General features: G+C 40.0%; 1 protein-coding gene across 1 annotated transcript; it reads left to right on the top strand.

Moving 5' to 3' along the window:
• The first annotated feature begins 3,817 nt into the window (after window positions 1–3,817).
• On the top strand, window positions 3,818–10,379 carry LOC121308039 (tripartite motif-containing protein 16-like protein). Its single transcript, XM_041240348.1, has 6 exons — window positions 3,818–4,450; window positions 5,083–5,178; window positions 6,799–7,032; window positions 7,301–7,460; window positions 7,681–7,740; window positions 9,242–10,379. The coding sequence occupies exons 1-6, from the start codon at window positions 3,869–3,871 to the stop codon at window positions 9,799–9,801; spliced, it is 1,692 nt and encodes a 563-aa protein (XP_041096282.1). The 5' UTR covers window positions 3,818–3,868; the 3' UTR covers window positions 9,802–10,379.
• Window positions 10,380–13,196: the final 2,817 nt, after the last annotated feature.

Here is a 13,196-nt window from a genome sequence, read left to right as displayed (position 1 = left end):
TCAGAGTTAGGTAACGTCTGCAAAACTCAAGAAATAAAATAATGTTTTCTTCTCCCAAAACTCCAACCATTGGGAGATCAGCTGGAACCACTCATAGAAGAGGTGCACAAACCTCTTCAATAATCTAAAAACAATTAGAACTGAGATACATGGGTTTTTTAGTGACACGTTTTTGTGTTCTTAATGTTTATAGAAGAAAGCTGTGACTCAACCAAAATTTGGCAAATACTTTACTAAGATTCTTTAATTTAACAGTGAGAATTTAAATTAAATACATTTACTGGGTTGCTCTGCTTATTTTCTTGAAGTGGTTCTTTATTATTTCATAAGATGTTAATCGTAGTAAAATATAATGATATAATTATGCCTGAAAGCAACATGTTAACAATAAGTTATATACTGAGAAGAACTACAAAACAAAATAATTATTTTGTATTTTTTTAGGCAGATGTAATGTATAATAGTAATAAGGCTCAATGAAGCAGCCAATACCTGGTAAAGACCTTCTGAAATAGATAAATGCTTCTTGCTTCCCTTTGGCTAGTTTAACTACCCAGCAGGTGGCTACTACCAGGCAGTTATGAGCACTTCATTAGGCCTAATTACTTAACCAGTACCCAATATCTCAGGCCTTCTGTCTGAACTGGGAACGACTGCAACGACTGCATTAGTGGATAAACCTGCAGTACTGTGTTTTTAGCAGAAAAGGAATTTATACTTCATACTGGTTACTATTTACTGGTAACAAGTTTTAACTTAAAGAACAATATGTATATATATATATGAACAAAAATACAGACTGTTGACGGCTTCTTTGTTTAAAACTAATTCAGATCAAACATTTGTTTGATTAATAAAAACAATGCTTGTGAATAGGGACATATTTCCAATAGTATTCCACCCGTGAACCCTGGGACTACTGGTTCATATTGCAAAATCTGTACTCCCTTTTTTTTGTAACAAACTAATCTTTCTTTGCATATAACCCTGCATTTTCAACTAAAACCTTAATTTTAAGACCACTTTACTAAACCTGAACCAGAACCCAAACCCTAAACCTGTAAAATCCAGTCCCTTCAGGTCTAGTCTTACTTACAATAATACATGATAACAGCCTCCAAACACTGCTCATATTTACTAGCATTATACATGCATAAATTACATACAAACAGGATAAATAAAACATGAATTTAGAGGGTTCTCTGGTAGGAACAAATATTTGTTCCCCTGGGGCTACAAATATTTGGGGGAATCAATATCTGTGTACACCGGTATAATTTCTAAGTGACAATATACTTTAATAATCCAATTGGTGGCAGCAGACAGGGTGGGACTGCAGTCAAATCATCATGAAAGCCTCAGACATAAGGGTTTGTATAGCAGGGGTTAAACTGTCTGTCTGTCTGCTGCCTTTGAATTTCCAACCCCCCTTAACAAAAGAAAAAAAAAAAAGATCCAAAACTACTGCCAGGAGGAGGAGGAAGACGACTAAACTGTTTCTGGCCTTCAGTCTAATACATGCCGAAACATCGCAACTGGGTCAGTTCCACTTCCTGTGACTCATTTTCCATGCAAACATGCCCATTTTTCAAATAATATCATGAAACTAATAGCTTCAGGGTGGACAATTTCTTTTACTTTAAGCGCTGTATTATTTCTTATTAAATTCCTGCAGTAATAAATGCTCAAGGTTACCTCTTACATTACTGACTGTTTTTCTTTTTCTTTTTTTTTTAAAACAAAAGCTCTCTTGGTAAATCCTCCAAGAACACTATATTTCATTTATATTTCATTGTCATGACCATGAAAATTATACAGCATTTTTACTTTTCAATGTTATGTTTAATGTGGAGAGACAGTAACATAATGATACCACTATGGAACATGATATACAGTAAAAAAAACAAACAAAAAAAAAAATGAATACACGTAATATACATGGGATTTGACGACTTATTATATCATGGACTCTGTGTACAGATATCATGTAAAGTATAAATACTTTAATGAAATTTGTGTTTGAGGACACAAACCTCATGTCCGTCTCCTTGAAAAAAATGCCTTCGATTGAACAAATAACATCTTTATGATACAATTTGTCACTATACGTCTTCATAAGTGTTGATCCTGCAAAATGTGTTGATCTAGAAAAAAATGACGTTATGCATGGGAGTAGGAGAGGCTTGAAAAGGACAGTGGTGGTATGAACATTTCACAATGAACTGGCCCATAAGTGTTGAGACATGTGTGCCAGGGAGCTGCTGCACACATAAGGAATGAAGGAGACCAGGTGGGTAACAAGGATGACACAGGAGGCAAGACAATGAAGAATAAACTGCCTTCAACAATGCTGATGTGCTGCTCCTTAATAAAACATAAGAATTCACTCAGAAATGTAGTAATTCCTCATTTATATATTTGTATTTAAATTTAGGTGCATTATTTTTTATTATACTTATTATTTTTGTTTTATTATAATAAGTTATAATCTGATGTATATCAATATAGTATTAACATGTTTTATTCAGTAATTAAGAATAAAGTGTAAAATTCTATTTCAAAAGAAGACATGGTTTGTTCATTGTAATTAACAGTAATTTGTGTCTTGATTTTCATCTTAACAATATGATAAAGTTCAATTTTATTCATTTATGTGTTAATATTAGTTTTGAAAATACAAGTGCCCAGATGAATATGCTGATAAAAGTCATTGCTGTTGTGGATTCTGTTCAATCATGAAGTGTTAAACTCACAGGGCTATAAACACTCCCAGAGCACTGAAGCATGTGCTGCCAATGCAAAGTGTCTTTTATATGCAAATTGTCTTCCTTGGCACAGCAGCCACTTCTAGCCAAGCAGTGGTGTAAACACAGGCTTGGTGCTGTGTGTTCTGACAGAGCAAGATTAGCAGTTTAGCATGAACACTCCCAGGACAGCAGGACCAGACAAAGAACAGCTTTAATAGGAGCATATGAGGAGAGCCAGTGAGCTGAGCTCTTATTCCACTCAACACAGCTGGAATGGAGTCAAGTGTGGAGTGTGTGTTAAAAGCAGTACTTGGCACTGTGTGTTCAGACAGAGCAAGATTAGTAACTGCCCTGGCATTAACACTCCCAGGACAGTGGCACCATACAATAGAGCCCAGCTATCAAGAGTATCATTAGAAGCTGATTAGCACAGTCCTTAATGCACTCATTAAAGTGTAATGCAGCAATACTGCTTATTAAACAGCAACCCATCATGATTGAAGTGCACTGGAGTTCTCATTGGCTTCAGTGACACTAGAAGACACTCAGGGCCTCTTTCACTAAACGCTGGTAAATGAGCAGAATGACCACATGGCAGGGGGAGCCACACTGCTGCTAAAGTGAAGCAGCGTTGGCTGTATTCACTCTGATAATGCTGTCTCCTTGACCCTTCCTCTCGCTTTCTTGTACCCTGCAGAGTTACTCTCATTTACTCACACACACACTGATACACACACACAGAGAAATATACTCACACACACCCCTAGACACACACACACACACACAGAGACACACACACACACACCACACCAGACACACACACACACACACACAACACACACACACACACACACACAGATATACTCACACATAGACACACATACAGTTAAGTTTTGTTTCTTGTGAAACCCCTCCCTGTCTCTACCATTCAAACTCCAGTCCCATCCCCCACTCTCTCCTCTCTGCTCCTCTCGCACTGTGTCTGCTGCTCAGCCTGCTTCTCTAAACCTGCCCTCAGTCCCAAACCCCGCCTCTCAGAGCTGTACAACACACCTTCAGGAAATCAGAGGCACAGAGAAGTTCCTGCTTCTTTTGAAATCGTCAGTCTCACTGCAGCAAGAATGGCTTCAAACTTATGGTCAGAGGAGAAGTTTAGCTGTTCGGTGTGTCTGGACCTATTGAAGGAACCAGTCTCTATTCCATGTGGACACAGTTACTGTATGGGGTGTATTAAAAACTACTGGGATCAGGCTGATCAGACAGGACTCTACAGCTGCCCCCAGTGCAGAGAGACCTTTACCCCAAGGCCTGTTCTTTTCAAGAACACCATGCTGACTGAACTTGTGAAGGATTTTAAGAAGATAGGGCTCAATCCCCCTGCTGTTCAAAGCTATGCTGGACCTGGAGATGTGCCGTGTGATTTCTGCACTGGGAGAAAGTTCAAAGCTGTAAACTCCTGTTTGACGTGCCTGGCCTCTTACTGCCAAACTCACATCGAGCCACACCTGGAAGCTGCTGCATTGAAGAGGCACAAACTGATTGGAGCAACTGGAAATCTGGAGCAGAAGATTTGTGCCGAACACCAGAAGGTTTTGGAGGTCTTCTGCAGAACTGATCAGACGTGTATTTGCTGGTTATGTAAAGAAGATGAACACAAGAACCATAATACAGTCTCAGTTAAGAAAGAAAGGACTGGGAGACAGGTAAGATTTTGAACCATTTCTTTACAGTTCTCCTAGAAGATAAGGTTTTCCAGGGATATTTAGCATGTCTGATTACAAGATTACACAATTTCACATCAATTCTCTGCCTAAACTAAGAAGTCTGTGTTTATTTCCAGTTTGTGGTTAATTTGTACTTTTTATTTGTTCAGTTAACTTTAGCCAGACTAGTTTAATGTAAGAATTTTAATATTTTTATTTTCTAGCATAGTTATGATATTTCCTGTCACAGATAAGCCAATGTCTGAATAAAAGGGCCAGCACACTCTAGTGCCAAGCTATGCTAAAATATATTTGAGAGTAAAGCCTCATCCACACTGGAATAATGTAGAAGTGAATGCAGTCGAATGGGGGGATCCACACTGCCAGGGAGCAACGTCATTTTTTGTTCAGAAGGATTTCTGCAGGAGTTTTGCAGCAATTTGGTACATTTCAGTGTGAAAATATATGAGAATTTTCCAGAATTATTGCAAACAATGAAATATAAAACATATTTGAACTGAAAAGAAACTGCATTATTCTGATGTTTTTGATAGCATAGCTAAACAGGCCTGTGTTCTGTGTGACATGATATGCCCAATCAGAAATGTCACTTTCACTGTGTTTCTACACAGGAGGAGCTGGGAGAGACGCAGACAGAACTAGAACTGAGAATCCAGGAGAGACTGAAAGAACTGAAGGAGCTGAAACAAGCCATGGAGTCACTGAAAGTGGGTATTGACAAAAGGGTTAGCCCACATTCATGCACATTTTAACAGCTGGCTTCTTGAATAACTGGATCTGTGATTAATCAGGAATCTCATACAATGCCATTGAAACTACAACACTTTCAACTTCCAGTGTTTGCTCCAGGATTTAGAGATTGAGGGTCAATGTGGCCCTCTCCCCAAATTTTAGGGGATCAATATGTTTGATTCAGAACCAACCACCACTTTTTATTTCTGTCTGTTTGAAACATGCCAACAGAGTTTAGTGACCATAGTACCAAAGCACATTATAAGAAACCACATTACCAACACCTGATACAGTTTACTAGAAGCAGTGCTTAAATGCCATTGTCCTGGCTGCTAAGTCCTTACCTCCAGCTGCCCCTTTATTTTTGCACTTTCTATATAAAAAATGGCTTCTTTTTCTTTTCTTCATATTTTTCATTCGTAGCCCCCAAGTAAATATTTTGGACCGTTTTCAAAACAATTATTTTACAACAACACAACTTTTTTGTGTGATAAACGCGTATCTGTATTCATTTTTTTCCAAGTTAAATGATGGCCCGGGTTCCACACAACACTACAAAGTCAAATATACAACATGTATTCCGTGGGTTTCATGAATTAACTGCATTGTTTTAATATTGCACAATATGATTCTTTCAATGCTGCAGTACTTACCAAAACCTTGACTGCATGTGAACTGTATTACATAATAATGCCCTTTATTCTGATTCCAGGGGTGTTCTTCTCAATGCAAGGTGTAGCATCGTGTACAGTGCTGTATAAAATCATTTACACTGGAGATTTTTTTTAGCATGCCGTTATACCAGCGAAATGGCCAAGAGACAGTTGGTGCTCATTTAACACTGAATAATTTCAGCCCTGAAAATGTGAGAATCATTGTCATAGAAAACACGAATTTCACATATTTTATACCGTAGGGTAATCTGTTTTTTTTAAATCAATGATATGGTTTTTGTTTCATGAATCTACTGCATTTTGTCTACAAACTGTACTCCGTAGTACGCAGACAGATATATTTTGTCTGGCAAAGAAAAGTTTACAGCAGATGAATTTCACAGTATTTTTACGCACAAATACAAAGTTGTATTTGCACAGGTGTTGCACAGGTCCATGTTGTTAGCAAGCCTGATGCTGTCGGTCAAGCTTACTGTGAAACTGACTGTGAGCCAGGGAGTGTGTGATCGCATTCTGCTGGACTGGAGAACAATGGCACGGGAGTTTAATTATGAAAACGCCCTCGGGTAAAATGTTCTAAAAGGCGTAAACAAACAAGTAAAAAAAGATTAGTCTGTCACCAGACATGTCACGTTAATACAAAATGCATTCATCTCATTCATCACATTCATTTACTGCATATTGGCATTGCGTCTGGTCTGGGAGGGGGGCACGTGGGCGTGTTTACAGAAACTCAAGGGGACATTTTTTATTTCAGGAGGGCATTGGCGCAATGGCACGGCATAACATGAACACTGCAACTTCTTATTATTAATATGGAGAAATGGACTGGAACACATCTATGGAGGCTTACTGTATGTGTTTGGTGTGATTTTGATATAAACTATAAATATGTCTCTGTCTGCTGTGTTCTTCACTCAGAGATCTTCACAGAGAGAAATACAGGAAAGTGAGACGATCTTTACTCAGCTGATCCGATCCATTGAGAAGATCCGCTCTGAGGTCACTGAGCTGATTGGAGCGAAGGAGAAGGCTGCAGTGAATCAGGCTGAAGGACTCGTGAAGAAACTGGAGCAGGAGATTGCTGAGCTGAGGAGAAGAAACGCTGAGCTGAAACAGCTTTCAGAGACAGAGGATCACATCCATTTTCTACAGGTAACATCGCTGTTTGCTAGAACAATCTCAATCAAGTAACTGGGGCAGTTTCATACAAATTGAATGTTTCAGAGACAGAGGATCGACATCCATTTTTCTACAGGGTAACATCGGTTCTGGGGGTTCAATCCTTTCAAATCACCAGTTTCCATTGACCCACCACGTCAAAGTATGTTTAACTTACTTAGGAAATTTGACCCCCCCCCCCCAGCAATGTTTTGGACTTCTTTTTCACTGAAAACAAATTTACTTCACTTTCCTGTTACAGAATTTCCAGTCTCTCTGTGCCCTACCTGAAGCTGGAGATCTACCCAGCTTTACTGTCAATCCAAACTTCTCTTTTGGGGCTGTGTGGAAAACTGTTTCTGAACTTAAAGAGTATATTGAAGATTTCTGGGAGAGGGAAATAGTCAAAATTACCACAACAGGTTGGTGTGAAACATATTTCTTTGGTAGAGATTTATCAGGTAGAGCATGACTTGAGGAGGGACAGGACTTGCAAGACTGTAAGAAAGACCTATTGCAGATTGTTGGCTATCTGAATATCGCAGATATTTGATTTCAAATTATTTTTCAATATGCTGTTGCTGTGCTGTTTGTTTTAACATCTGGATCTGTATTCATTTCTTTCTCTTCATTTCTACCAAGTGAATAAAGTTGCAGTTTACAGTCTGCAGGAGCCAAGGACCAGAGCTGAATTTTTAAAATGTAAGTCTGTTTTCACTGAAACGTTTGATTGAAAGATGTGTCACAAAGCTGACAGTACAGAACAGGGAGGGGGTGGAGCTTGAGGACAGTAGCAATTCTTATTTGTTAGTAACTGTGAATCCATTAATATAAACTCCTCTAGTATTGGGACAGATGAATACATACAGCATTTGTTCCACATTTTTATTAAACTCAGACCTTTCAATCCCTAAATATCTTGTTATCCCTGAATAGATAATCGTCCTGTCTTTGAATCCAGATACAACCCTTGGAAAATCTTGGGGTCAAATTACCAGCTCTTCCTCACAGCCAGTCCCCCTGTGTTGGTAGTAAATGTATATTGTAGAATCGCTGCACTTGTGGGGTGTCTGAGTGAGAAAATACCCCCCCCCCCCCGCATTCTCTGCATCCTCTGCATTCATACATCTGCTCCAGTACTTGTTGGAGGGGAGTGTGGAATATTATACAATGAAGAGCAGCAATACTTCATGCATTGATTTCCAGCAGCTGCAATATGAATCCAAACAAACTCCAAACCCCAAAATAATACAAATAGTCCTGCTACTCACTTACTGGTTGTGCCTTCATTCATCAATGCCTCTTCTGATTTCAAATTGCTGCCTTGTGTCAGAAACAGACATTATATACCTGCTGGAATATCTGTTTGACTATATGCCTGTCTTTCTGTCTCTCTCTCTTTTTTTGCTGGTTCTGTATAATTCAAAACTAGTGCCGATGTCAGAAATAATGCAAGTGCCCTGATGCCAATGAAAAGAAAAATCTCCTAATTAGTCCTTTCAATCTCCTACGTAGATTTTATCACCTAATTAAGACTAAAAGTCTTAATTAGGAGATTAAAAGTCTGGAGATTTTTTCATTTGTTTTTTCATTGGCACTAGGGCACTTACCATAAGAAACAGACGTTATATAACGGGTGTTTCTAAACTCCTTGTGCAGCTGGAAACTCTAATAACTCTGCATGTGCACATGATAGAAGGGAGCTGTGGAAATGCCACGTGACAGCCATGTTTTCTAGGGCCTTAGTCCACAAGTCTTGTCAATATGTTCTGCTGTTGGTATTTTATGCTGTGTGTTGATTGTTGTCTGTATATTTTTGTGTGTTTGTTTTGTTGCTCTATTTATTAAAAGGAGTTTTGTCATCTTGTGCAGCGGTGTGAAATTACTTTAGCGCCTGATATGCTGTATATTTTTTTTCAAATAAATAAAAATAGTCCACAAAGTTTTAAAACAATTCAAATTTCTAGACTTCACCGTAGCTGCTGTCTTGCATGATACATTGTTCTACATGATTTTGAAGAAAAGCTTGCTGAAATGAAATGAGAAAACGTTTGCATAACATTAATAAAATTCTGTCTTTCTATCTACTCATCACTCTATCTCTCTTTTTTGCTGGATGTGTAGAATTCAAACCTTGTGCAAATTTTTCTCAGTGATTTTGATTTTTCTAAGCGACTGTCTCCTCTAATCCTCCTTCAATCAGATTCCTGTGACCTCACACTGGACCCCAACACAGCGCATAGACTCCTCTGTCTGTCTGAAGGGAACAGAAAGGTGACACGGAGGAGAGAGCCCCAACAATATCCTGAACACCCAGAGAGATTTGAGAACTGGCGCCAAGTGCTTTGTAGAGAGGGTTTGTCTGGGACTCGCTGCTACTGGGAGATTGAGTGGAGTGGGAGATGGGCTTCTATAGGAGTCTCATATAAAGGAATCAGCAGGAAGGGAGAGGATAATTCCTATGTCCTTGGATGCAATGACAAGTCCTGGAGTTTGTTCTGCTCTGATTCCAGTTACTCTGTCTGTCACAATAACCTTGAAACTGCAATAACTGCCCCCCACTTCCCCAGAATAGGAGTGTATCTGGACTTTAATGCAGGCATTCTGTCATTTTATGGTGTCTCTGGAGACACAATGACCCCCCTGCACAGATTCCAAACCACATTTACTGAGACACTCTATCCTGGGTTTGGGTTAGGGGTCAACTATTCTTTTTTCAGGTTTGTGTCTCATCCCACTGTAACAATCTGCCAGCTGAAGTAACTTGTTTAGTGTTTCATCCCGTTTAACTGGAGCTACAAGTCCCGGGGATGCTGACAGGCTACCTCTGTTTCAATTGACAAGTTAGGATCAACTTTTTTTATTCAGGCTTTACTGTTTACAGTGAGGACAAGCTATTTAAGGAAAGAAAGTTTAAGTTTAGTAAAAATGGGGAACAAATGCCCCTGTCCCAATCAGTCAGTGATTCTGTATGTATTCATCTGTCCCAATGCTTGTTGGAGAGGCGTGTATATTAATGAGGTCACAGTTACTAATAAATAAGAATTGCTTCTGTCCTCAAGCTCCACCCCTCCTAGTGTCAGCTTTGTGACACATCTCTCAATCAAATGTTTCAGTGAAAACAGACTTACATTTGTCACTTTGCCAGACAAGGTGAATATTCCTGATTGATTGGGATTTTAATTGCAGTTGTAGTTTGGTTTTGAATGGCTCACAATTGGAACTTTATTGTACTTTCTTTTATTTTTTTTAACTTAAATGTTATTGAATTGACTATTGACTGATATGTGTGTCTGCTAAGGTGATAATAATAATAATAATAATAATAATAATAATAATAATAATAATAATAATAATAATAATATGTAACACAATTTTTGTTCCTGGGTAGTAAGTGTTATTTCCTAATTGCTTATGCCTCAAAAGTATAGAAAATGGCTATTATTCCCCACAAACTTTGCTTTTGTGACCAGGACAGTGATATTTTGAAATTTACCTATTTCCAATGAGAAAACGGGCGAATTTGTGTCTTTTCGTTCACATAAAGTCAGAAAAAAACAACATATGAATCCAAATTAACATGTATTTATACTAAAGTAATACAAAAATGACTACAAAAGATTTAGAAGTGAGTAGTTTTTCGAGATTTACGATTATACTGTAAATCACTTGCACGACTCAGCCCTCAAATGTAGTCTCCCATCATGTTCTCGTTATACTGTCCTTGGTAGCGGCGTTCAAAGTCCAGTATATCCTGGTGGAAGCGCTCGCCTTGCTCCTCCGAGTACGCTCCCATGTTCTCCTTGAATTTATCAAGATGAGCATCAAGGATATGGACTTTGAGGGACATCCTACAGCCCATTGTGCCGTAGTTCTTCACCAGAGTCTCAACCAGCTCCACATAGTTTTTGGCCTTGTGATTGCCCAGGAAGCCCCAAACCACTGCGACAAAGCTGTTAAGCCGCTTTCTCCTTACTAGTGAGCTTCTTGGGGAATTCATTGCACTCCAAGATCTTCTTTATCTGTGGTCTGACGAAGACACCGGCTTTGACCTTTGCCTCAGACAGCTTAGGGAAGAAGTCTTGAAGGTACTTGAAGGCTGCCGACTCCTTATCTAGAGCTCTGACAAATTGTTTCATAAGGCCCAATTTGATGTGCAGTGGTGGCATCAGCACCTTCTGGGGGTCCACCAGTGGCTCCCACTTGACGTTGTTCCTCCCCACAGAAAACTCGGTCCACTGTGGCCAGTCCCGCCTGTGGTAGTGCGCCTTGGTGTCCCTGCTGTCCCAAAGGCAAAGATATCAGGGAAACTTGGTAAAACCGCCTTGGAGACTGTGATGGAAAGATGAGTTCTGGTGATGAATCTTCCTCCCGACCTGTGAGGGCGCTAAAGAACGAGAGGAGAAGTATCTGGAAGGGCTGGCCTGACAGTTCGTTTCCGGGTCAGGGAAGTGGGTCAGCCTGGAAAGAAGCGCGACTCTGTTGTAAGACAGTATTGATTTGAAAGGTAAACGAGAGGCAGCTGCAAGTAATAAGGCAGCTGCAACCGTTTACCTAGATATCATGCAGGATTACATATAGGGGCCAGGGTAACGCTGATCTTCTCCTTCGTTTGGGTAGAATGTTTGGAGGAAGAAGGAGTGAAAGTGGAACTCGCAGTGTTTTTGTGATTAGGTGTTGTGTTTGTTTATTAACTGTCTGTGTTTGTTTCACTGTAGACAGTTAGAACACTACTCCAGAGCTGTCGCAAAGGGTCAGCACTGTCCGGAGCACCCCTGCACACCACCATATCTGTGTATTCACCACGCACCCTCACGTCTGCACTCACCCAGGACTGGTGAGCGTGGGTTCATTTTTGTTCTGGACTGTGCCCTGTTTTGTTATCTCCGCGCTTTACACATGGTTGTGTATCGCCAGGGATTTATTATTTTACGGTCACCAGACCTGGATTATAAATAAAAGCACCTTTTCACTGGAAACTGTTGTCTGCCTGTCACTCCTGCATCGCATCACCGCTATACCTGTTCCCCTCCACTAGCCACTTTGCCACAGAGACCCATCAGGAATGCCACCATTTTGAAGTCTCCTATGACCTCCCAGTCGTACTCATCATACCTCAAGGCATCCAGCAAGGTCTTGATGCTGTTGTAATACTCTTTGAGGTGCACCGAGTGAGCCAGGGGAAGAGACGGGTACTTGTTACCATTATGGAGCAGCACGACTTTGAGGCTCCTGGATGAGCTGTCAATGAAGAGGCGCCACTCATTCTGGTTACAGGCGATTCCAATTGCCTCGAACAGACTGGTCACATTGTGGCAGAAGCAGAGCCCATCTTGATGGGTGAAGAAGCTGGAAAAAGGTTGGTGACGCTTCCTCTGATCTGCAACTTGCACACTTTCATCCAACAAGTTCCACTACTTGAGCCTAGACGTCAAAAGCTCGGCATTGGACTTGGTGAGACCAAGATCTCTAATCAAGTCGTTGAGGTCTTTTTGGTTGGGGTATGTCACAGAGACGGCCGAAGTGGGCGGCGTCAGAGCCAGGAAAAGTAATGAAATACATAAAACACAGGACGGATGAAATGAAGTGATGAAGACGGCTGTTGGCGCCGGTTTAATACAAAATAAAAGGTTTAAACAAACACGAAAAACACAGGACACGGCACTCTACGCCAAAATAAATAGACAAACAAAAACAGACTAAACTTAACACAACGGTGCACGGACAGACACTGACAAACACGGTGAGCAGATACTTTGTTGTTATTATTACTACTTTACTTATTTCCTCCGTCTCCAATCCCGTTCTCCGCTCACCGAACACCCAACCCCCAGTATGTGACAACGTGCATCTATATATACTATTGTGCTGGGATTCAATTACCAATTAATTATTCACTTGAATCCCAGCACGTGAATTAATAAAGTGCAATTCCCCGTGCTCACATATTACTACATTTTACTTGCACGTGAAGTGCTGTGCAATCCTCGTGCCTAAATACACATATACATTTTTAAACACTCGTGTTACACAGACCCGTTTATATCCCGTGTACCAATGTCTATACACCAACATTTAAACACACCACACACAACACATAACAGATAATATACACAGGGGCGGGCACTTTGTTACAGGGTAGTATGGGTTTTTCTCCT

This window comes from Polyodon spathula, unplaced genomic scaffold (assembly GCF_017654505.1).
Source record: "Polyodon spathula isolate WHYD16114869_AA unplaced genomic scaffold, ASM1765450v1 scaffolds_88, whole genome shotgun sequence".
NCBI lineage: Eukaryota > Metazoa > Chordata > Actinopteri > Acipenseriformes > Polyodontidae > Polyodon > Polyodon spathula.
Note: the sequence above shows the minus strand (reverse complement) of the source record. Positions and strands in the feature narration are given on the sequence as shown.